Raw genomic sequence first — 21819 nt, 5'->3', positions numbered from 1 at the left:
GTTGGGGTCCCATGATCTGGTGTAGGGGTGGGTTTGGGGTCACATGCTCTGGTATAGGGGTGGGGTTGAGGACCCATGCTCTGGTTGAGGTCCCATGCTCTGGTATAGGGGTGGGGTTGAGGACCCATGCTCTGGTTGAGGACCCATGCTCTGGTTGAGGTCCCATGCTCTGGTGTAGGGGTGGGTTTGGGGTCACATGCTCTGGTGTAGGGTTAAACTGTCAGGTGCCTGAGCAGCTGCAGGTCTGGTTGCAGTAACTGGTTCTCCATTGTGCCGGGTAGCTCAAAAGAGAAGACAGATATCCCATCTTGTGCCACAATGCATGAATGATTGCAGTGCCTCCACAGTGATATTAAAGGCTTTTTTTCTCTGTGCTTCCCAACAGAACAGATATCTTTGTGTTCCTGCTCAGCACCAGAGCTGGAGGACTTGGCATCAACCTCACTGCTGCTGACACAGTGAGTTACAAAGGAAAAAACCTTCAGTGCGCGTACCATTAGTCTGTTAGCACTAACAGTAGAAATCAGGCTCTCTGAAGTCCCACTATAATCAAGCTAAACCTGTTTTTCTTTGTTTGCAGGTTATCTTCTATGACAGTGACTGGAACCCAACAGTAGACCAGCAGGCAATGGACCGGGCCCACAGGCTGGGTCAGACCAAGCAAGTCACGGTGTACCGGCTCATCTGCCAGGGTACCATCGAAGAGAGGATCCTGCAGCGCGCCAAGGAGAAGAGCGAGGTGGGAAACACAAGATCTCGCTGAAGAAAGCCAAAGATCAGAGAAAGAAACAGATCAGAAATATGACTTAAAAGTGTTTCTTTAATCATTTCAAAATATTTTTCTAAGTCAAAGACATGACTACATTGTTCAAATAAGCAGTGTTTATGTCTTAATGGAGACCAGAGGTCATCATGCTGATGAGAACATCTTCTCTTCCCTTGTGACCAGATCCAAAGGGTGGTCATCTCTGGAGGCAGCTTTAAACCAGACACCCTCAAACCTAAAGAGGTGGTCAGCCTGCTGTTGGACGATGATGAGCTGGAGAAGAAGCGTGAGTGCAGAACTTCCTCCAACAAACCCCCAAGACCTTCTAAGAATTATTAAAGTCTTTCAAGCACTTCACTTTGTCTCCTCCTGTAGTACGTCAAAGACAAGAGGAGAAGAGGCAGCAAGAGGAGTGCAGCAAGGTGAAGGAGCGCAAAAGAAAGAGGGAGAAGTATGCTGAGAAGGTAACTCAAACCTAAAGCACCATCTTAGAGAGGCCAAGAAGGAAGCAACACGTGATGAGGCAGACGGACTGAGATGAGGAGTGATGAGAAAGACGTTTGTAAAACAACCACAGACGGGGGACGAAGGCCGTCTCTGTCCTGAGGGCGGTCCAGTGCAAAGTCAGGATCAGACTTTCTGAAACGCTGTTTAAAGCTTACGTCATCCACAAAATGAAAAGTCTTCATTCTCAGGAAGTTGGGCTAAAGACAGCCTTCTCAACCCTGATGCTTCCTAGGCATCAACTCATGTATCAGCAGAATTCCTCAAATCCTGTCAGGTCCACTGCAGTCCACCTGAGGCCTCCTGACGCAATCCTCCCTCCTCTGTGACCTGCAGAAAAAGAACGAGGAGTCTGAAAACAAGAGGAAGAAGGAGGTGAACCTGGTCATCTCCCACACGCCATCGGCCGACAACTCCAACCTGTCAGCAGATGGAGACGACTCCTTCTTCAGCGTAGAGATGGACTCTGCCATGCCCAGCCCATTCAGTGAGGTGAGGCTTTCAGCGAATTCTGGATCTATGCTGGTGTATTTATTTATGTCAGCGTCCAAACTTTCCTATTTCTTCCTTCAATCCTGCCTCTGAACTTTTGGAAAACCGTTCCCACCTTGTTTTCTTGCTTCCCCTTTTTTTCATTTGAAAACTGTTCAATTCCCATTTCCATGTTACTGACCATGTGCTCCTCCACCGCTCTGTGTGTTCTCCTCTCTGTGGACAGATCTCTTTGAGCAGTGAGCTTCAGCCTGGTTCGTTGCCTCCAGATGCAGATGAAAGTAGCAGCGACATGTTGGTCATCGTGGACGATACGGTTTCCTCAGCACCGCAGTCTCGAGCCACCAACTCTCCCGCTTCTGTGACAGGATCGGTCTCTGACAGCATGAACGGTGAGGATCCACACTGAACAAGAGCTTAACCCACTTGTTATCTTGGAAGACGTATCCTCCCCAGGAAGTCTATGAAGTCCTGAAACCTTGTCATTCACTTCAGGAGTTATTTCTTCCAAAAGCAAAGGATCAAATAAAATTTCAATACCATGCACAAGTTCATTTTTTTGCTGATAGTTAGGTTAAAATATATCCAGTGTTTATTTCTTGTAAATTCATAATGATTAGATGGCCTTTCATGCAATGAACACCCCAGTGTTCAGTGTATCAAAAATGTTTTATTGAAAAAGAATCTAGAGTAGTTTGTAAACTGAAGGTGTCCCATCCTAATCATCTAAACGTAAGAGGTGTAAGAGGTTAAAACTCCTGCAGAGGTTTTCTGAGCTTTGAAACAGAGTTCTGAAACTCCAGACTCTGAGGGCTGGAGTCCTACGCCTTCTCTAATTAACCTGCCATTACAGCTCCTTTTTGCCACCTGATCTAGGTAATCAGCAGCAGATGAGACAGAGTTTCTGGAAAACTAGCTGGAGTCCCGGCTTTAAATGTTCTCTTGGTCTTGCTCAGTTGACGACTTCCTTGTTTGGTTGGTCTGGTTGAATTGTCTACTTTTCAGAGTCACTTAAGTTTTAGTTTTCATTTTCATTGATCCATCAATCCAAAAAAATTACATCAAGTAAAGATTTGAAATATTTCAATCCAGATGTAATGGTTTCATTGAAAGTGCTCTTTTTTAAAACTTTTTTGATTTAATGACAAAGTTTTTTACAGAACTCGAGAAGCCCCTGGCTGTGATGAGCAGACCAAGACGTTGATGTGGGCCAGGTTAAACACGTTAAGCTCCTCCCACTAGTTACAGAACTCTACTGTTTAAGATGTACCTGTGTCCCGTCACAACGATGTGGATCAGAACAAACGGCTGCTTTGCTTTACTAAATGTTTTTGATCATATCTTTAAATTAAACATTTATTACAAAAATATTTTCTGTAGCAATGATCCTTTACTTCCATGAAGACTGAAGAGTTTCGATGTCACTTCTTGTACCAGACGCTTTCAGAGAGAATTTCTGTTTATCCTCTAGACCTATGATTTAGGAGTGACAGAGCAGAAGCAGGCCTGGAGAGCTACGGGGGATTTTTACTCAGTGAATCTCGTGGGAAATGAGTCTTTATCAATGGCCGTTTACGCCCAGTATTTGTTTAATTCTTAAAAGTAACTTCAAAGGAATTGAAACAAAAAGAGGGATGTTGGATGTCTGTCCGCTCCAGTAGTGAGGATTCCCTTCACGGATGCTCTTCATTGTTTCTGGTCCTGTGTGCTCTTTAGGGGTGCCGGCATTGGATACTATTAGTCCTGGCAGAGGCAGGTCTGGGCGGAGTCGTGGACGCCCTAAAGGATCTGGAGGAGGGGTCAAGTCTGGAGGGAAGGGACGTGGACGCAAGTCAACAGTGGGGAGTGCAGCAGCCATGGCTGGGGCAATAGCGGGTGCAGCAGCGGCATCAGCTGCTGCTTATGCTGCTTATGGTTACAGCGTTTCCAAGGGTGAGTGAGCCAATGCCATTGCCAACGAGTTCCCCCAGTCCCTGCTGCTCTCTGGAGATCCACACGTGTTCCAACTCTTCTCTGCTTTTTGTCCACCTTGCAGGCCACCCTGTGTCCAGTCCCATTCAGCCCTCCTTGGCCCGGTCCAGTGCTGGTGCTGCTTTCCACACCAGCAGCAGTTGCTGCCCTCAGGCCAAAGGAGGCCCCAGCCAACAAGCTTCCCACAAACAACTGGTCCACAGCCACACGGCGGTCCACAAAGGCAAAGGACCCAGCGGTTTGGGGACGTGGTGATGTCTCGTGCACAGCTGTCTGCGATTTGACTGCCCCATTTCAAAGACCATAAGAGTGCAGCAGATCCAGCCTCCACCAGCACTCCAGTTTGGTTCTCTGAAGTGTCTGGGTCAGATGAGATTCTGGTTCTGGAGGATATTCATCTGTGTCACCACACAAGCACTTCCAAGTGATCCTTGGGAAACAAGCCTGTGCTGGTGAGGGGAATGTCTGCTGGCGGAGGAGGCCGACTCAATGAGGTTGGGAGAGTTCTGTCACACCTGCTCTGAGCCCTGTCTTCCATCTTCTGGTGTTGAGCGTCATAGAAATATGAAGTTATTCTGTAGATTGTTCTGTAAATATTCTGAGGGCTTCTTGGAAGATGATTCTGCTTCTGGAGGAGCTTCAGGTGAACGTCCAACCCTCAATTTACCAAAAAAAAAAAAGTCAGCTTTTCTACTAAAGCTCCTATTTTTCTAACAGAAGATTTTGGTACACAAACAAATGAGGCAGTTGTTGATGTTTTAAAAATAGTTCATAAAATATGTTCCCCTTACCATGGAAAATGAAGGTTGGGTATATTTTTATCATATAAAGGTAAAGTAAAACATATTTTCTAGAAGGTGGAATTTTCCATCACAGTAGAGCTGCTATCAATCCTGATTCAGATCATTTTTGTCCACTAATATAATTTATTTGAGTTGTGTTTAAATGAACAGTTGGTTAAAGTAGAGAAAAAGTGAACGTGTAAAAGTGCACCTTGTGATTTCAGAGGCTGTTTTCTGTTTCAGCTGGTTTGTGACGTTTTCGAGTCAGAGGTTCACATCAGAGTCCAGAGCTGAGCGTTCGTCTCCCCTGAGTTGGTGTTAAAGGTGGGACTTGCATGTAAAGGTCTTTGCTGATGTACACAGAGCCAAAAACCATTGGTTTTCTCACTTTGGATGTCCAGTTTTCCAGGTCATGTATTCATATGTGGGACGATTGAAGTGCAAATAAAATAGCTGGATCTGAGCGGTTTGGACAGTTTTCTTTGAAATCTAAAATAATTCTATGTAGGAGAGGTGAGGTTCAAGAGTCTGATCCCTCACATCCAGAAACATTAACAAAGAGAAGTGTACTAATGAGATTTTGGAAAATGTGTCTTGAAAGAGATGTTCGTGAAGATGCAGAACAGTCCAGGAGCCTCGTCATTTCAAAATAAAGAGGCAGAGCTTCTGGCCTGAACTGTGGTGTAGTGGTTGGCACTCTTGCCTTACAATGAAAAGGTCTGGTTCAAACCCTGGCTGGGACCTGCGTGTGTTTATGTCATCCAACAGTAGCTGGGATAGGCTCCAGCAACTCCTCAACCCACAAGAGTGTTTTCCATTCAAGTTTCTGGAATTACTGGGAATTAGGGCTGCCACGATAAGTCAACTAATCAACGACTAATCGACTATTAAATTAGTCAACGACTAATTTAATAGTTGATTAGTCGTTACTTTATATTATATGGAGTCAGAGTGCAGTAAAGTTAAAAGTTATAATAGCATTGTTAGCTTTTTGGACTATTTTGAAATTTATTAAGGATTATTAGGCTATTTTGGAGTTTAGCTAATATTTCAGCTACATACTAGCTATTGTAGCTAATTTGAGATTTTTTCTGTTTTTTTAGGCCAATTTGCTATTTAGCTAATGTTTCAGCTACAGGTTAGCTATTTTGGCTAATTTGATTTTTTTTCCCAGTTTTTCAGGCTAGTTTTGAGTTTAGCTAATAGTCTAGCTGCATGCTAGCGATTTTGGGTTTTTTTTCAAATTATTTAGGCTAGTTTGGAGTTAAGCTAATATTTCAGCTACATGTTAGCTGTTTTTGCTAGTTTGTCTTTTTTTCAGTTTTAAAGCTAATGATTAAATTGTGTTTGCGCATGACCCGATTAGTCAACTAATTGGAAAAATAAAAATAATCGGTGATTAGTCGATTAGTTTGTGGCAGCCCTACTGGGAATATTAACCTTCTGATGCATGAACTATAAAAGCCTTGGTCAAGATGTTTCCCCCCCAAAGTGTTCCCATCCTTCTCCAAAATGCAATAGAAAACTATAGCGGTGCACTGTAGTGAGCACTATACCCCAGAGGGTTCATATTCTGTAACAAACTGACCCGGATTCAGCCTTTGATGAAAGACTTGTCTCAGGACACTGATCCTCGTGCACCCACACCTGACTTCAAACCATCCCAGGAAGCAAAACTCAAGTTGAAGTAGTTTTATTGTTTCAGACATGTGGAGTCAGCTCACAGCTGATCTCCAGCTGGAGTGAGGAAATGGGCGGATTCAGAAACAGTGATGGACACATGCAGACAACCTGTGAGAGCTAACGCACAGACTGGACCGAGTACGAGCAGGTGAAGTACAGGGTTAGAGCCGCCGCCTCCACGGAGAACAGGTGCTGGTCCTCCACCTGCGGGCAGCTGCTCCTCATGAACTCCGCCAGGCGCAGCAGATACTCCAGGTTGTGGCCCGTCTTCCCGCTCGATGACGCGATCTGAGCCCCGATTTCCTCCGGACTGGCTGGGCCGAGGAACAGGGGGTTGTCGGGGGTGGCGATGTACACCAGAGCCTGGACGGGGGCGGGGCCTTCTGCCCCGGGAAAAAAGTCCACCATCTTGGTGACGTAACCGCCGCATACGGTCTCGCGGATGTTCAGGTACCCGAGGGCCTCCTCCACCTGCGGACCCGACACCTCGAACGCCACGCCCCAGGTGACCGCCTGTGACGACAGCACAAGCGATCAGAACCTGAACGGCCTCGAGGCCCATTACGACCACAACGACGACGAGACTTACATGGTCGTCCTCGATCAGCGTCACCACTCTCCCGGGCTGTAACAAACACATCAGTCAGTTCTCTCTACAGAAGCACGCGAGCACAGGTGTCAGCACAGGTGTGGAGCCTCACCGCCGCCTCGCTGCCCCGGTGGAAGTCGTCTCCGTGCCAGAAGCGTCTCTTGTAGCCCCGGATGAAGCCCACCCGGCTCTTCTTGTACTTGAAGTCGGGCTTCCACACCAGCGAGCCGTAACCGAAGATCCAGAGGCTGGCCTTCCCGCCGAACAGGTCCTGCGGCTTCATTGTGATGAGCGGACGGTGGTTGGACTGGATGATGCTGCGGGTGTTCGGTGGACGCTACGAGGCAGCGGCAGCTAGCTGAGGCCTCCTCCGGTACAGGAGCAGCGGTACCGGCTGGCTCGCTGGGATACCGCGGACGGTACCGGAGCCCAACTGCTTGGCAGTTGCACGGGTGGAAGCTCGCGGGCGGGTTTGCCTTGCACTATGCATCGCCATGGCATCAGAGGTCTCGCATTCTGCCTTAAAAATCCATGGCGGGCGCTGCGGCCGCAGTGACGTCAGGAGCGGGAAACAAAGACACCGCAGAGGCCAGCTCCCGCGCCGGCCGCACAAGATTCAAGTCACGCGATCGAGAGGTTGAAGCCGAAAAGATGTTTTAAACGCTTCGAGCTCCCCGCAAACCCCTCCGTGTCCCCGCAGCCAGTCGTGTACGCAGCGCGACGAAGACTGGAACAGTATTTATACCCATCACGGGCGGGGCCACGCCAGACCACTTGACCATTCAGAGCACGTCTTGCTCAGATTTTGCCCAAATAGGATTTCATGCGCTAAATAAAGCGAGAGCTCCACACCCATGATGCCCCACCATTGGTCATCACATTCGGTCTGGCCTGTCATTCTGAACTCTCCTCGTTGTGATTGGCTCACCGTCTCGTCAGTCATTGAAGGAGACCTGGCTGATGCAACTCAGCAGAGGGTTTCAGGCTCCCCGCCTCTTCAGCAACCACCCAAGACGTTGCGTCAGCCGTGATTTCTGTCTGAGTCAGAACGGTTCAGAACCAGGAGGCAGGTGGACTCATACTTTATATCTATACTTATAAATAATGGATGGAAAACAAGAGTCTCTCAAACACACCGTATGTCACTGATCCATGCAAGACACTTCAATATACAAGTTTCTTCTTTAAGATCCCCCTATGATTAATTTTTTTATTTAAAAAACATTCACAATATTGTTTTAATGATGATTTTAACGTTTTTTATTTATTTTTTATTTAACCATTATTTAACCAGGAAAAAAATCCCATTGAGATCCATTGATCTCTTTTTCAAGGGAGTAACCTGGTTTTTAAACAAAATCTCACAACCTTAATGTCTAAAAAGCCATTTTTAACATTGATCTGTGTTGGGCCTCTGTTTCCAAAATCTCCTCTGAGGGGGCGTGGCTTTTGGAGCTGGGCTGGGTAGCTCCGCCCCTGATCCCCCCTGTCTGATTATGATAGCTCTGTGTTTCTCTAGCATAAATCTTCACCACTGCTACATAAAAACATCCATCAATCTGGGTAATGTCCAGCCGTATGGTTCTGATCCGGATGTCAGCTGGGACGAGGAAGTGAAGATCTTCATGGACTGAACTTCCTCCAAAATCCTGATTCTTTCTCCTTACAGTTCACCAAAGACTCTTCATCAAAGACTAGAGGCAATGTGGGGTTCAGAGTCTTGTCCAAGGACACTTCGACCCATGGGTGGGCAGGATTGGAACCAATCTTCATGTCAGAGGTTGACCACTCTACCTCTGCACCATGCCATACTGTACAAACAATAAACCAAAATGAAAGTTCTCCTTTGTGTGTGCAGCAAAATAGGCTCAACTGTGCTCAATAGATAGTCTATAATTAGGTGGACTTAACGGTCTTGGTGAGCAGCCCAACATTTGTACTGAAGCAACAAACATTTCAGGTGTCTCAACAATCCATGTTCATGATTGTAATGCTACATTTGTTCTTCAGAGCTTCATACCTCACCTCTCATAAAAATACATGCTTCTGTACAATTGAAACAAACATTAGTCTGTTTTGTAACTAATGTTACTAAACATTAGTTTAGGGATGGTGGGGTTCAGTTTACAGCCCAAGAACACTTTGGGATGTAGGCAGCCAAGGCAGGAACTGAACCTTTAACCTTCCGATTAGAGGTTGAGGACTTTTCGTCTACATCTTAGCTACAATTAGATTTTTCTCTTAATCTGGCCATATAAGTAAACTTGCATAGTTTAAACTGCAGGATGGAGATGAGGAGACCAATTCTGCTGGACAATGCTGTTGAGACAGAGATCTGCAAATTCTACAACAGCTCTTCCTTTAGCATGAGCTAACAGGTTTTCATTGGTCATTTATGCAACGTGGCTGGAGATTCAATGTCAGATGAAGGTTGTTGTTCCTCAACACGTAAGAACAGTCAACAGCTGTCCTTCTGATGATATTTTTTTCCTTTTATCCAAAGGATGTTGACATCAACTCCCCCACTTCCTGTCTCAGGGTTTCTTACTGACACCTAGCGTTAATTAATGAGAGGACTCCAGGGGAAATGTCTGACGAGGCTGCAGATGATTTGATCCATTCCTAGCAGTTTCACACACACACACACTCACACACAACATAAAAAGTGTTTTTTCAGGCAACAGAGAACCAGAAATTCCAACAATGAAGCAGGAAATAACAACATGCCACAACAAACAGACTTTAAAGAGAAGAGGACAACCTTCTCTGAGAGCAGTGTTTGCAGTTTTGACAGTCTTTCACAGCTGCACCAGTGATGTAAGACAACAATGCACTTTTTACAGCTAGTTTAAGTAACAGTTTTAGCAAACAAACCACAAGTAGAAAACCAGCTAAACTAACACATGTTTGAAACTGGATAGAAAGATTGCATGAAAATCCCCCCACAGAAAAAGAAGGCATTTCTCAGCATAAACAGAACCAGAAGGTTCTATTTTCAAGTTTAGGTTGGTTTCTAAATTCTTTTGACATGTATCAAAAGGAGATACATTAGAAATGTCATATGCCTGCTTCAGCAGCTTCTAGAGTTTTTAATCAGAGGAAACAGGAGCTGATGCCACAAGGTCACAAACAGGATGCAGTGATTATAACTCTATGAGGAGTCTTGCCTGTGTTATGGACAGTGAAAGACTGAGGAGCACTGGCTGAGTTTGGAGGATTGAGCCCTTTGGTTGGTCTGTTTTTCACTTCTGTTTTCAGGCTTGTTTGTTTCCCATCTATGTATATGTCTCATCTGCTTTCATTTGTAGTCCAGGTAACAGATCAAAGCCTTTGGAGCTGGATGAATTATCGCAACATCAGGCTTCCCTGATTAGAGTTTCATCCTGACCCCAACACTAACCTTAACTCACACCGCAGTCCTAAGCCTACACAGGAGGTGAGAACTTCTGCCTCATTAGAGGTCAAATGTCCAATAAACCTGCTGTTCCTTTCAACGGGTCAGAAATGGCCCTAACAGAATTACTAATAAAACTCAACAGAGCACATATGATTTGTACCTCTTCTTGGAGTCAAATAGAACCCTAGGGAGACGTTTTAGGACAAGAAATCGCATCTTAACACTGCTGATCAGAGGGAGTTGCTGCAGAAATTCAGAAGATATTTGATCATGTAACATTAAAACCACATCTAAACCCACAAGAGTTCAGAGCAAATAAAAAGACCCTTCTAGGCTTCCAACAGCTACATTCTTTGGCTTTAGGGTGCTGTTTGGGATTGCTCACAGATCCAGTGGATCCAATCCGATCACTGTAGCCACAATGTCAGCTTCCCTCCCCAGCTTTGTTTGCTGGAGTGACGGTGGTGGGGGTGTCAAAACTAGGAATTGAAATATGGCTGTTCACCCTGAGGGGGAGGCAGGCAGTTGGGGAGCCGGCAGGAGGGTGAGATGTAAGACGAGGTCTGTTTACTTTTGTGGGTCATGCTCATGGGTCGAGTGGCCTGGCATATGCTGCTGTTTTTATGGCACCACCAACTCGCTCTCTGCACCCCCAAGGCATCTGCTTGGCTAACTGACTGTGTGCACGGATGCGTATATGAGCATTAAAATGGGTGAGGGGCTGAGGTTCTCCTTTGGCCTGTGCCTGGCTTTGTTTCAGCTAGACGGGGGTTTCCATGGAGATGGATTAGAGTTTCAAGCTAATTTCAGTTTAAGAGTTAACAAGGGTTAGCGAGGCATTTAAAAACAATATTTTCTATGAATGTTCCAAGCATGGATACAAAGAAAACATTTATCCACTTTATCAAGCTGCATAATCTGAAGATTCAGAGGGTTTTCTCCACTCAAAGTCAAAGTGCAATGTGGAATAGAAACTTCAAGATTTACATCTAAAATAATCTCATAACACATTTGATAACCAAAAAACTAAAAATAATTTATTTTTGATTTACTAACAAACATGTTTGAGGATTTTTTCCATCAGAAGTTTGGTCCTTATAAATATGCAACATATACAAAATAATATTACAAAAACTATAAAGACCAATGTTGAATATTTAGGTTAAACTCTGCAAGATGTTTGAAAAAGTACAAATTCTATAAGTGTAAAATAGGCCGGCGGTGGTCAGACAGTCTCTTCTCCATGTTCGGCTGTTTTCGTCAGTGTGGAAGCTTTGGTTTCTCTGCAGCTTCCTGTTGGATTGTGCTGGCCGCACTCTGATTCCTGTGATTCTTTAAACATCACTTCAATTGAAAGGATGTTTCTGCTGCTTTTCTTTGTCATCTTGTAGTGCTATGATCTGGGAACAGAACGACCTCACTTCAGATGAGGTTTCTACATATAGTCTCTGAAGATGAGCTGTCAGCTGTCTGTGATGATCGGCTTGAATTCATCAGTGGGATTCTTCCCTCTTCTCCATCACGAGACCTGCATAGCTGGCTACAGTGAGTGCTGGAGTAAAGGTGATGGGGTCATCAAAACTTAGGCACTTTTTGTACTGATTTGTTGGCTGAGTAGTGATTATCAAAAAAGGCCAATTCCACAATAAAGGAAGAGAACTGAACTGAATCTGTTTTTGACAGTTCTGGATGTTGAGATCACAAATAAGCTCTACCACTCCTCAGTCTGTCTCCCTGTGATCAAAACGGAGGATTTTTCTTCACTGGACATGTCTTGGATACTAACACTTGGTTAACCTAAACTTTTAGATGAATATATATTTTGATTTTGGCAGAGCTTTCTGTTGTCCAGTTCTTCGGTGTTTCAGAGCAGCAGTAGGTTTTTAAGACAGTCTCCATTCTCGGCACATTTGTAAACATCCCAGAGTAAAATCTGCCTTGATTGCGTCTCTGTCTTCATCTGTCCACTTTTGTCGATCACTTACAGTCTATACCTGAAGAAAAAAAAAACAGATAATTAGAGTAAAACATAATAAACAACAAAACGAAACAAATAAGTTTAATTACATTTTTCTGAACATTTTAGCAGCTCCTATGTCCCAGTCTTAATTCTGACATGGAAATGTATGTCTTTTTTTGTGCATCATGGACTCATTCAATATTATTTGTTGGTCACCTCAAAAAAGTAAAACTCCTATTTCATATTGAATTATGCACATAGGTTGGAATATTCCAGCCTTTATTTATTTTCGTTTCTTTTATTTTGATGATTATTTCTTCCATGTAATGAAAACCCCAAAAATCAAGGTATGTAAATTCAGTTTTGTAAACTGAAGGTCTCCCATCTTAATCATGTAAAGAACTGAAAACACATGCAGCGCTTTCCTGAGCTTTCAGCTGGTCTCTTGGTTCTGGCTCAGTAAACTACTCCATCGTGAGGAAGATTAGACAGATTGCTTTGGTTTCATGTCGTCTGTTGCTGTTGCTCCCCTGTGTTTTCTGAAGTCCAGCGCCAGTGCAAACATCTTCCAGGAAATTCTAGAGCCCTTCCTACTGCCATCGACTGATGAACCCGATGGAGATGCTGATTTTATTTATATCTGTCTACACTATTTAGTGTACTTAAAGCTACAAAGGCCACGGTGTTACTGTGCTTGATTGGCCTGAAAACTGAAACCAAACCTGACTAAATGATTATGGACAATCTATACTTGCCCAGAGTCACAGGTGCTGCCATGGAAACAGCTAATAGATGGAACAATTTCTGCATGAAAAAGGGTCAACCTGCCCTGCGACAGACTGGCGACCTGTCCAGGGTGAACCCCGCCTTCGCCCTTCAGTAGCCGGGATAGGCTCCGGCACCCCCGCGACCCCGAAAGGGAAGAAGCGGCCAAGAAAATGGATGGATGGATGGAAAAAGGGTCAACCAATTTTCCAACATTCTTCTTTTCTGAGACACATAAGGCTTTCATTATCTACTGGGCATGACCATCACAAATATAGTTAATCAATATTGTAACATATGACTGATTTAAAATATTTCAAGAGTCTCACTTTTAATTGAACTTTTTCACAATGCAGAAATGACTTTCATCGCCATATCATGGATAAAAAATTTGGAAAATCTGCCACACGCGCTTAGATGCGCTAACTATGCATGTTCATGGAATAGCAGTGATACAGACACTGAGTCCATTCCACTGCCAGAGCACTGCTTAATCATGTGTAAGCGTGTCCTCCCTCAACCAGCTGCTAATCAGACGCTGTAAACAGTGGTAAAAATGCGGACTGGCCGGGGAAACGGCCGTGCTGCAGCCGTGCCGGAACGCAGAATTTCGCCGTCCAAGTGCGTGTGCCGGTGTTCGCTCGACAGCTGGATCTCGCACTGACACTGCAGCTGCACTGCTGTTTCACAGCCATTGCACTGCTGTACCGCTGGTAACACACGCAGTCACCCACGGTCTCAATTTTTGTGCAGTTAAAAAATTTTGTCCCGCGTGTACGCGCATCGATTGCACTGCCAGTCCACTGCTAACAGCGTCTGTACCACGGGGATGACATTTCTTGATATGGCTATGAAAGCCAGTGGGACCGGGCCTTAAGGGCCGGTTCATAGGCTACTTCATAGCCATTTGTATTCACCTGTGTCACATTAGTCTCAAGGCTGTTGGCGATTGACTCGCCCTAATTGCTGCAAAACACGAGCAGATGACAGAATCAATGGTTGGAACTTTACGCCCGTAGTACAATTACAATTACTGTGCTGTTAGACCGGAGCTTATTTCGAACAACTAAAAGACCTGATGGTGGAGAAAATTCCATCCAGAAAATTGCAGTTTTTATGTTCCAGGATTTTCTAGAAAAAGCTGCTATTACTGCAATGTAAATACAAGAAGGGTCTGACTGGATAAAAAAAGAGAGAATTTTTATCAATATCAACAACATAAATCATTTCAAATTTCAGGTTTTTTTAAAGTGTAGTTATTTGCCATGTTCAGGTTTTTATAATGAAAAAGCCTGATGCTGATGTACCATCAAGCTGGTCTCGTCTTGGTTTCTGTCTTGGTCTGGGTGGAAGCTGTAAGGGGTAGGTTGGGTTTTTATTTGAACTTTTGTGTTCCTGTTTTTAATTGTAAAGCGCTTCGAGCTACTTAAGTATGAGAAGTGCTATTTATAAATACAGTTGATTGATTTGATTTGCATCACCTTGTGCTATCTTATGGGGTCCAGATGACCCCAGCCTTACATTGGCGTGTTATCCATCCTATGAAAAATGTGGATGAAGGTGGACAGGATTTTATGTCTGCTATGGAAACCAGGGAAAACCAAAAATCCTTCCAAAAGTTTTTGTGGGGTGAAGATGACCCAACTCCCAACATCAACATACCTCGGATAGCACTAGTGTTCATTAACCACGAACGTACTTGTAGAGATTTAAGCATTTTCAGAAGAACTTTGCAAATGAATGAAAAAAAAGCTTTAGAAACATAAAAGACAGGATCTCAATAATACTTATTTTGCCTCATCAGGCTTGGAAAGTAGAAACACCACTCCTAAGTTCTCTGTAGTTATTACCAACATTCATAAGCAAAACCGGTCAACTAGATCGCACGACCATGCAACTCATGTGATGGCCGATTGCTGTGAAGTACTGTATAGACCGGCCATAAGACTGCAATCAAGACCATCATGGTCTAAAGCTACTGATAGGAGGTGTTTGACCTTTTAGCATACCTCTGTTGCGATAACACACTCCTCTCGCTCCTCCCCTATGACATACACCGACTGGTGCCTGGAGTCTCGTGAGGACAATGCTCTTGACACCCAACACTCAGGTTTTTCCCTGCAAACAAAAATCTCACATTGAATGTCAACTAAAGGCACATCATAAGATCAGGCAATGAGTGTATACACATCAAACAAAGATGCACAGGGTACACACAACTGCCAAAATACACAATGTTTGCGAATGGCAGAAATGAACTAAAGAGTTTCAAGTATGAAGATGGAAGATGAGTCTTACCTATACATTCTTTTGAAGGGTGTTTTACCTACTAAACATTTGTCATAAATTAGACTTTGTTCCAATTGTAACTTTTCATCCTTGAACTCCTTTGAGTTGTAAGAGTCCAAGTGATAGTTTTTATAGAAAAAGTTTGATTTCTCTGAGTCACAGTCCACCTCCAAGCTCACTTTCTGGTTGATGTTTTTCAGCTGGGACGTTGGGATCAGATTGTCCTTTGGAACCCTGGGAAAGTTGTTCATGGTCTCATTTTCTCCTTCCCGCCTGCATGCTTGCCAATGGATGTGCCTCAAAGCCAAGCCCACCATGCACAGAAGCATGACCATTGCAACTACGCCTACAGCCAGGAAGACTGCAGCCCAGTGGAAGCCATCGTCGCTGGCCACCGCAGACGATAAAAACACAAAGGATTCACACTGAGGTCCGGTGAAACCGGAGGGGCAGATGCAGGCCACTGTCGACCCCCCGGATGCAGCTCCTTCAGTGCACAATCCTCCATTGAGGCACGGGTAGAGGGTGCACTCATCCAGGACTCGCTGGCAGTTGCGTCCAGTGAAGCCTGTTGGGCAGTTGCAGGTGTAGTCGTTGATTCTGTCTCTGCAGGTGCCTCCATTAAGGCAAGGACTGCCAGAACAATCATTAATATTGATCTCACAGCGCTGGCCGGTGAATCCTGCACGGCAGCTGCACATACTCATGCCACCCTGGAGCAGACACACACCACCTGCAAAGACAATCATCAAGAACAGGTTTGGAAAGTAAGGAACACTTTGCTAACAAGCCTTTTCAAAATGAGTAAGTGCACCGTCTTGTGCAGCCCCCTATGAGGGCATCTGAGTTTGTGGATCTTCATAAAGAGCAGTGTGAGCGCAGTACCAAGTATTGTTCTCAAGCCACAGAACAATCCCAGAGCCCTCCATGTTTACAACAAGACATAATGTGAACTACACTTGGATATGTGTGCGCTTTCATCAACAACTGCGACAAGCAGTGGTGACATTTACATTGAGCTGCTGACTGTTTACATGGAAGACAATAGACTCGGGGTTCCCAGCAATTCCTGTTGTTCCACACTACTTCCAGCTGCAGGAATTTAAAGAGAGGGGTATTTGGGAAGTTTGGGAAGGATTGGGAGGCGGCCGCATGGCAGGAAGGCTTTACCATTAGCACAGGGAAGCAGCGTGCACTTGTCCACTCTTTTCTCACAGTTGAGTCCAGTGTATCCGCGGGGACACATGCACATGTAGCCGTGGCCGTTATGTCTCTCCCGGCATTCACCACCATGGAAGCAGGGGGAGTCAGCACAGGTCAGCGTGCTGTGCTCACAGTGCAAGCCCTCATAGCCCTGGGGACATGTGCACGTGTAGGAGCTCTCAAGACTCTTCAAAGAGAAACAGAAAGCAAAGGTGATCAAAGGTGTCTAAAGGAAAAAGGAAAGGACGACGAGTACACATCCATTGTTTCCTCTTACTATGCATTTGCCTGAATTCCTGCAAGGGTTGCTGTCACACTCCTTCACCACAAGTTCACAGTTAACCCCAGAAAATCCAGGTAAGCACGTGCACGTATAGCTTCCCTGGCCTGTGTTCATGCAGGTGGCGCCGTTCACACAGGGACGATGATGGGTGCAGAAGTTCAGATCTGGATAGAGAGACAAGAGTTTGTTGTCAGGTCAAAAAGCCTTCTGACCCAGATGTGTGTGTGTGTAAAGCTACAAATGCACCTCAGTGGAAATTTAATTTACTAATGCCTTGACATTCGCATAACTCAAAACCCTGCACAAGTAATATGAGAAGGTCTTTGAAGAAAGAAAAGCACCAGTGGTGCAGGTTAGCAGACGTACCTTGGTCACATAATAGGCCTCCCCAACCCTCCTGGCAGTTACACTGCCATGGCAGCTGGCAGGTACCGTGCTTACAGGAGGGGTACGTCTCACACTCATTACAGAACATTCCTTGCCAACCTTTTCTGCATCTGAAACGTGACCACACATGGTTCCTTGTTATCTTATGGTAAAAAAAAATCTAGCTGAAACCACACAAAAACATCTGCTTTATCTTATCTTGGTCTTTTTTATTTTTATTTTTTACTGAAGCTCTTTATAAAATATTACTTTTGTGAAAAAAAAATCAATAAAAAAAAAAAGTCATGCAACATTATATTTTCGAACCATAACTTCATAATGCTGGATGATAATCTGCTGCAAAATTTTAAAATCAACATTTGTAGTTATTTATAACTGCACACATATTTGGTTTTTAATCAAAATGTCACTAGTATCAACAGGCTACAATTGTCAGGATTCATTTATGTTTCTGTTAAAGTCTGCATGAAGCTGCAGGAACATAGCAAGGCCAGGAATCTGTCAGCATCCACGAAAGCAGCTTTACAGTGTTTGATATCCCAAATTTGAGTTTTGAAATAATGGGATTAGGTGTAAAACGGGCCTATTAGATTTGATGTGGACTCTCTTTGAGTGTGTGTGTTGGGGGTGTGGGAGGGCTTGATGTTAAGTGAGTGATCACAGAAACCTGTCCTTCTATGCAGGATTTGATTAACTTTGTGTTGGTGATAAAAACTAGAGTCCATTTTTGTGAGTTGATCATCTATGCTCTACAGGAAATATAAAGCAAGTTAAAATGAACCACAAAGCAAAGCTTTCCTCAAGCCTTCACACGTCCTTATGCACACACAGCCTGCACACAGTCTCTCTTTTTAGAATTGGTGATAGTACTCACACACACTCCCCAGGCCTGGAGCAGTTTCCATTCCTCTCACTGCAGCCCTCCAGACAGACAGCTGCAAACATGTGAGAAAGAACAAACTCAACTTAAAGCTCGGCCATTGTGCTTAATGCAGAAGGACGGCCTCAGTTTGGGCTAGCTGATCACCTGAGCATCTCCTGAGCAGGCCAAGTGGCAGAGGACAACACTCCCATACAATGCTCCCCCAGCCCCGAAAATCTCACACAAACAAAAACAAAATCTTCTGAAGAAACCATGAATGACTAGCTGAACTGAGCTTGTGAAAGAAAACTTGGAGTGTAAACAATGTTGCCGAATTTATGACTTTTGTGGGTCATTTGTGGCTCCATGCTTGTGTTTCCTTCAACACTATGTGACATGGATAACAAATTCTGTTTGGACATTGTCATCACAAAACAAAGCTCTTTGTTGCTCAAAATCAGAAACGGTTGGTCTAATATTTATCTTACAATTAAGTATTCTGGAAGCAGGAATTCTGCAGGAAAACTAAACACTGTTTGTCTGCAGTCTCTCCACCAGCAAACTTCACACAGTCTGAACTCAACAGGAGATTTCTAACAGAACTGAATGATCAGAGCCTGCAGTTTTCCGGCTGATTACTTACGTTCTTCGCAGTATTTTCCCTTCCAGCCAGGCAAGCATGTTAACCGGCCGTTTTGGGTGCAGGTGTAGTGGCCAAAGCGATCATCTCTGGGGGTGCATTTCTTGGAACAGCTTTCTCCATAGTAGCTGTCGTTGCAGATGAAGCGGTAGGAATATTTCAGTTCTGTTAACTTGTCAGTCTGTGTATCTTGAGACCAGTCAGCTCCAGCACTCAAATGTCTCTGGACGGCAAAGAAGCTAATCAGAAGGTCTTGGTTGTCGTTATCTTGGGGGGGAAACAGATATGCATTGGAATGAGTGGAGGGTGTCATTGCATAAAACCTGTTTATGTCTTGAACTGATAACAGCTTTATCTCAAGAACTGCATCCTTTGGTTTAGGGTTCCAAAATTCATCCACTTTAGGTTTATCACTGTACCCAGAACCAGACTGCATCCCTTACCCAACCCCATACAGCTCAGATGAAAGATAAACCCAGGTTGAAATTTCCTGTTTCTTTCCGCCAGCAAAACATTCCCAGGCTCAGTCCAATGAGCTGAACACAGTAAGGTGTAAAATACAGGAAGATGCAGTGAGGGCTTTTTTGGCAAGCGCTGTGTATTCTCACCAAAGCCCACAGCGCTTTCCCACGCCAAAAATAAACCAGAGGAAGTTCAATTGTACTGAGTGCAAGAATGAAAATGTGTTTAGAAGTTCACGTCAGAGACATGCAGAGGTGTAAGATTTCTGAAATGATGAGCACTTATCAGGAGGTGAAGACAGTGTTTCCATGGTGACATTAATTTTGTTCAATTGTGGAGCCTGTGACCCCCGCCAGCTCCCTCCCTCCACAGCACCCCCCCGTGGCGGGTGAGGTCGCTCTTACCTGCGGCGCGCGTTTTTCCATAGGATGAATGCCAGGCTTCAATGATTAATGAAAACGACCCCTGCGGACAGATGATCACACCATGAAGACAAACACACTTCCGTCAAGTTCCCCACAATTCACTGAACACGTTTTCCTTTGGCTAACTTTGAGAAACAGCTGCTTCAGTTTGAGAGCTCGTGACATCCACGGCGCGTGGATTTTGAAGCGACAAATCTGTTTGTCACCTGAGCATTACCTAATGGTTTGGATTAGATGAGCTGAACAACAACAACAACAGCAGCCTCCGTGCTGCCAGAGAACAACCCCGCGCGGAGAGACGCGCGTGTGGAGCTCCACGCCCTTACCGGCCATCCGAACGTGAAAGGGATCTGGATGGGTCCCGGTGCAGCCCCGGTGTCTTTGGCTCTGAAAGAGTTTGCTCCGAGCACGGGTGTCCTCGTGCTTCCAAAGATGCAATCTCCCGGTGAGACGACAGTCTGATAGTTCTTCAAGCAAACCCGAAAATAAGTCCTGCAGCTGGGAGCGCACGCGCTTCCATCTGACAGCAACCCTTTGTGGTTTTGAAATTCATGGAGATAAAGCTCAAAGATTCCAGATCCAAAGACCTACAAAAGAAGGAAACGTGATTCAAGGTAGACTTGTAGCGCGAAGTTACCTGAGGAAAGAAAATCAAAAGAAATCAAAGAACCTTGGCTCTTCCACTTGTTCTAGCCAAAGCTCTGAAGACCCCCGCGGAGATGAAGACCTTCCTTCATACCTGTGATATCAACGCAGTGCTGACTGCGACGGTGAAGCTGAACCAAGCTGCCATCCCTCTTGTTCCTCAGTAAGACCCAAACCCCTCTGATTCTGGAGGATTTCCACCGAAAGAGGAACAGAAACGGGGGGCGGGGGCTCGCGCTGAGGTCAGACCCCGGCAGCCCTCCTCTGCGGCGCGTCAGAGGCACCACTTCTGAGGAACCCCAAAGTTACTGATGGGGAGACCGGGATCCAGAGCTGTGCGTCTTTGTGTCCGCGTGCGTTCTTCTCTCTCATGGCCCAGTACTCCACAGCCGAGCGCGCGCGGCTCAAGGCTCGTTTCGGTGCTAAGCTCGGTGCGTCAGAGCGCAACGGACGTTCATCTTTCTTCTGGTTACTCCTGAATGAACAGACGCGTGTCTCCTCCCACATATGTAGCTACAACACCACTGCGCTCATTCCATAAACTGTCAATCATCCGACGGACACCGCCCACTTATCCCCTCTGTACATCCCCAAAACAATCCAGATTAAACAGCCATTGGCAGTGACACAACTGACCACTAACAAGAATTTAGCAGATGACCCCCCCCCCCCCCACGCCCAAAGAAAACATAAACTATGTGAACACTCATTAAGGCTCAATGGAAAGATTCTCAATATTCCGTTTACGTACGAGTTACGCACAACTAGACAAATTGGTCCAAATGACAGAGGACCCCCCCCCCCCCCATGTGTAAAGCTGTGATACTCTGGAGCTCCAACAGTATACTGATATTACAGCTGAACGCGTTCAGCAATGCAAATTATACTATTTGTAAACAAATAGAAATCTATCCTAAAGAAATGGGTTAAAGAAACATCAGTTACTCTTTTCAAGACTTTTACATTCAATGAACCTGTTCCTTCAACTAGTGGATCACCATTCCTTCTTAGTAATACTTCGTTGCATCCTGGTCTTTTATTTTGGGGAAGAGTAAGCTCAACAAAATGAAGAAATAACAAGTTAATATATATATATATATATATATATATATATATATATATATATATATATATATATATATATATATATATATATATATATATATATAAATATATATATATATATTTTTTTTTTTTAAAGTCCCACATTTAACAATTAAGGTTGTACAGAGAATGAGTTTCCTGTCAGGGCCACTTGGCCTTTCTGGCTGGGATGGAATACTGACAAACATGATATTAAACTATCTTACTGTCATGTATGAGGAATCCACTACTGAAGCCTCATAAAGTGATATCAGTTAGCAGACTGAATAAAGCCTGCTCCTCCATTTAGTGGATCACTCTTCTGTCACAGTACCACTTGGTACTTTATAGAGTACTACTATTGAAAATATAAAGTTATTTTACAGGATAAGTTCTTGAATTTTCACAGACTTCAGTGGTGGATTATTCAAAAACTATACAGTAAAGTACTTTATGAAGTACTAGTACTGTTAGGAAATGATGATCTAGTAATTGGAGTAACAGGTTTTATTTGAAATCAAATCTGGAAAAAAATCCCACTGTCTCTAAGATGATAACATTTCAGAAGTTGATTACTCAGAAACTACGCTGTAAAATAAATTCTTATTTTGTGTGGTAGTACTTAGTGGAG

The 21819-nt window shown here is 44.4% G+C and overlaps 3 protein-coding genes across 4 annotated transcripts in view; 1 reads left to right on the top strand and 2 right to left on the bottom strand.

Annotated features, from left to right (window-relative positions):
- ino80 (INO80 complex ATPase subunit) overlaps positions 1-4978 on the top strand; it is a 26285-nt gene extending 21307 nt beyond the window's left edge. For both annotated transcript variants that reach the window (XM_024290981.2, XM_024290980.2), the window contains 8 exons: positions 386-458; positions 581-739; positions 950-1052; positions 1142-1230; positions 1607-1762; positions 1989-2154; positions 3479-3694; positions 3798-4978. In XM_024290981.2, the coding sequence (XP_024146749.1) occupies positions 386-458; positions 581-739; positions 950-1052; positions 1142-1230; positions 1607-1762; positions 1989-2154; positions 3479-3694; positions 3798-3988 (1153 nt within the window). In that variant the 3' untranslated portion in view covers positions 3989-4978. The remainder of the gene's footprint in view (positions 1-385; positions 459-580; positions 740-949; positions 1053-1141; positions 1231-1606; positions 1763-1988; positions 2155-3478; positions 3695-3797) is intronic.
- A 1214-nt stretch (positions 4979-6192) lies between these two features.
- On the bottom strand, positions 6193-7515 carry chac1 (ChaC, cation transport regulator homolog 1 (E. coli)). Its single transcript, XM_024291198.2, has 3 exons — positions 6900-7515; positions 6788-6823; positions 6193-6711 (listed from the first exon to the last, which is right to left on the bottom strand). Exons 1-3 carry the CDS (start codon positions 7068-7070, stop codon positions 6316-6318), a joined length of 603 nt encoding a protein of 200 aa, XP_024146966.1. The 5' UTR covers positions 7071-7515; the 3' UTR covers positions 6193-6315.
- A 1520-nt stretch (positions 7516-9035) lies between these two features.
- Positions 9036-20577, bottom strand: dll4 (delta-like 4 (Drosophila)). Its single transcript, XM_024291199.2, has 11 exons — positions 20200-20577; positions 19787-20047; positions 19440-19500; positions 18577-18840; positions 17946-18006; positions 17051-17181; positions 16679-16848; positions 16369-16588; positions 15208-15931; positions 14919-15027; positions 9036-12178 (listed from the first exon to the last, which is right to left on the bottom strand). The coding sequence occupies exons 1-11, from the start codon at positions 20251-20253 to the stop codon at positions 12173-12175; spliced, it is 2061 nt and encodes a 686-aa protein (XP_024146967.1). The 5' UTR covers positions 20254-20577; the 3' UTR covers positions 9036-12172.
- Between the last annotated feature and the right edge of the window lie 1242 nt (positions 20578-21819).

This window comes from Oryzias melastigma, linkage group LG24 (genome assembly GCF_002922805.2).
Source record: "Oryzias melastigma strain HK-1 linkage group LG24, ASM292280v2, whole genome shotgun sequence".
NCBI lineage: Eukaryota > Metazoa > Chordata > Actinopteri > Beloniformes > Adrianichthyidae > Oryzias > Oryzias melastigma.
Note: the sequence above shows the minus strand (reverse complement) of the source record. Positions and strands in the feature narration are given on the sequence as shown.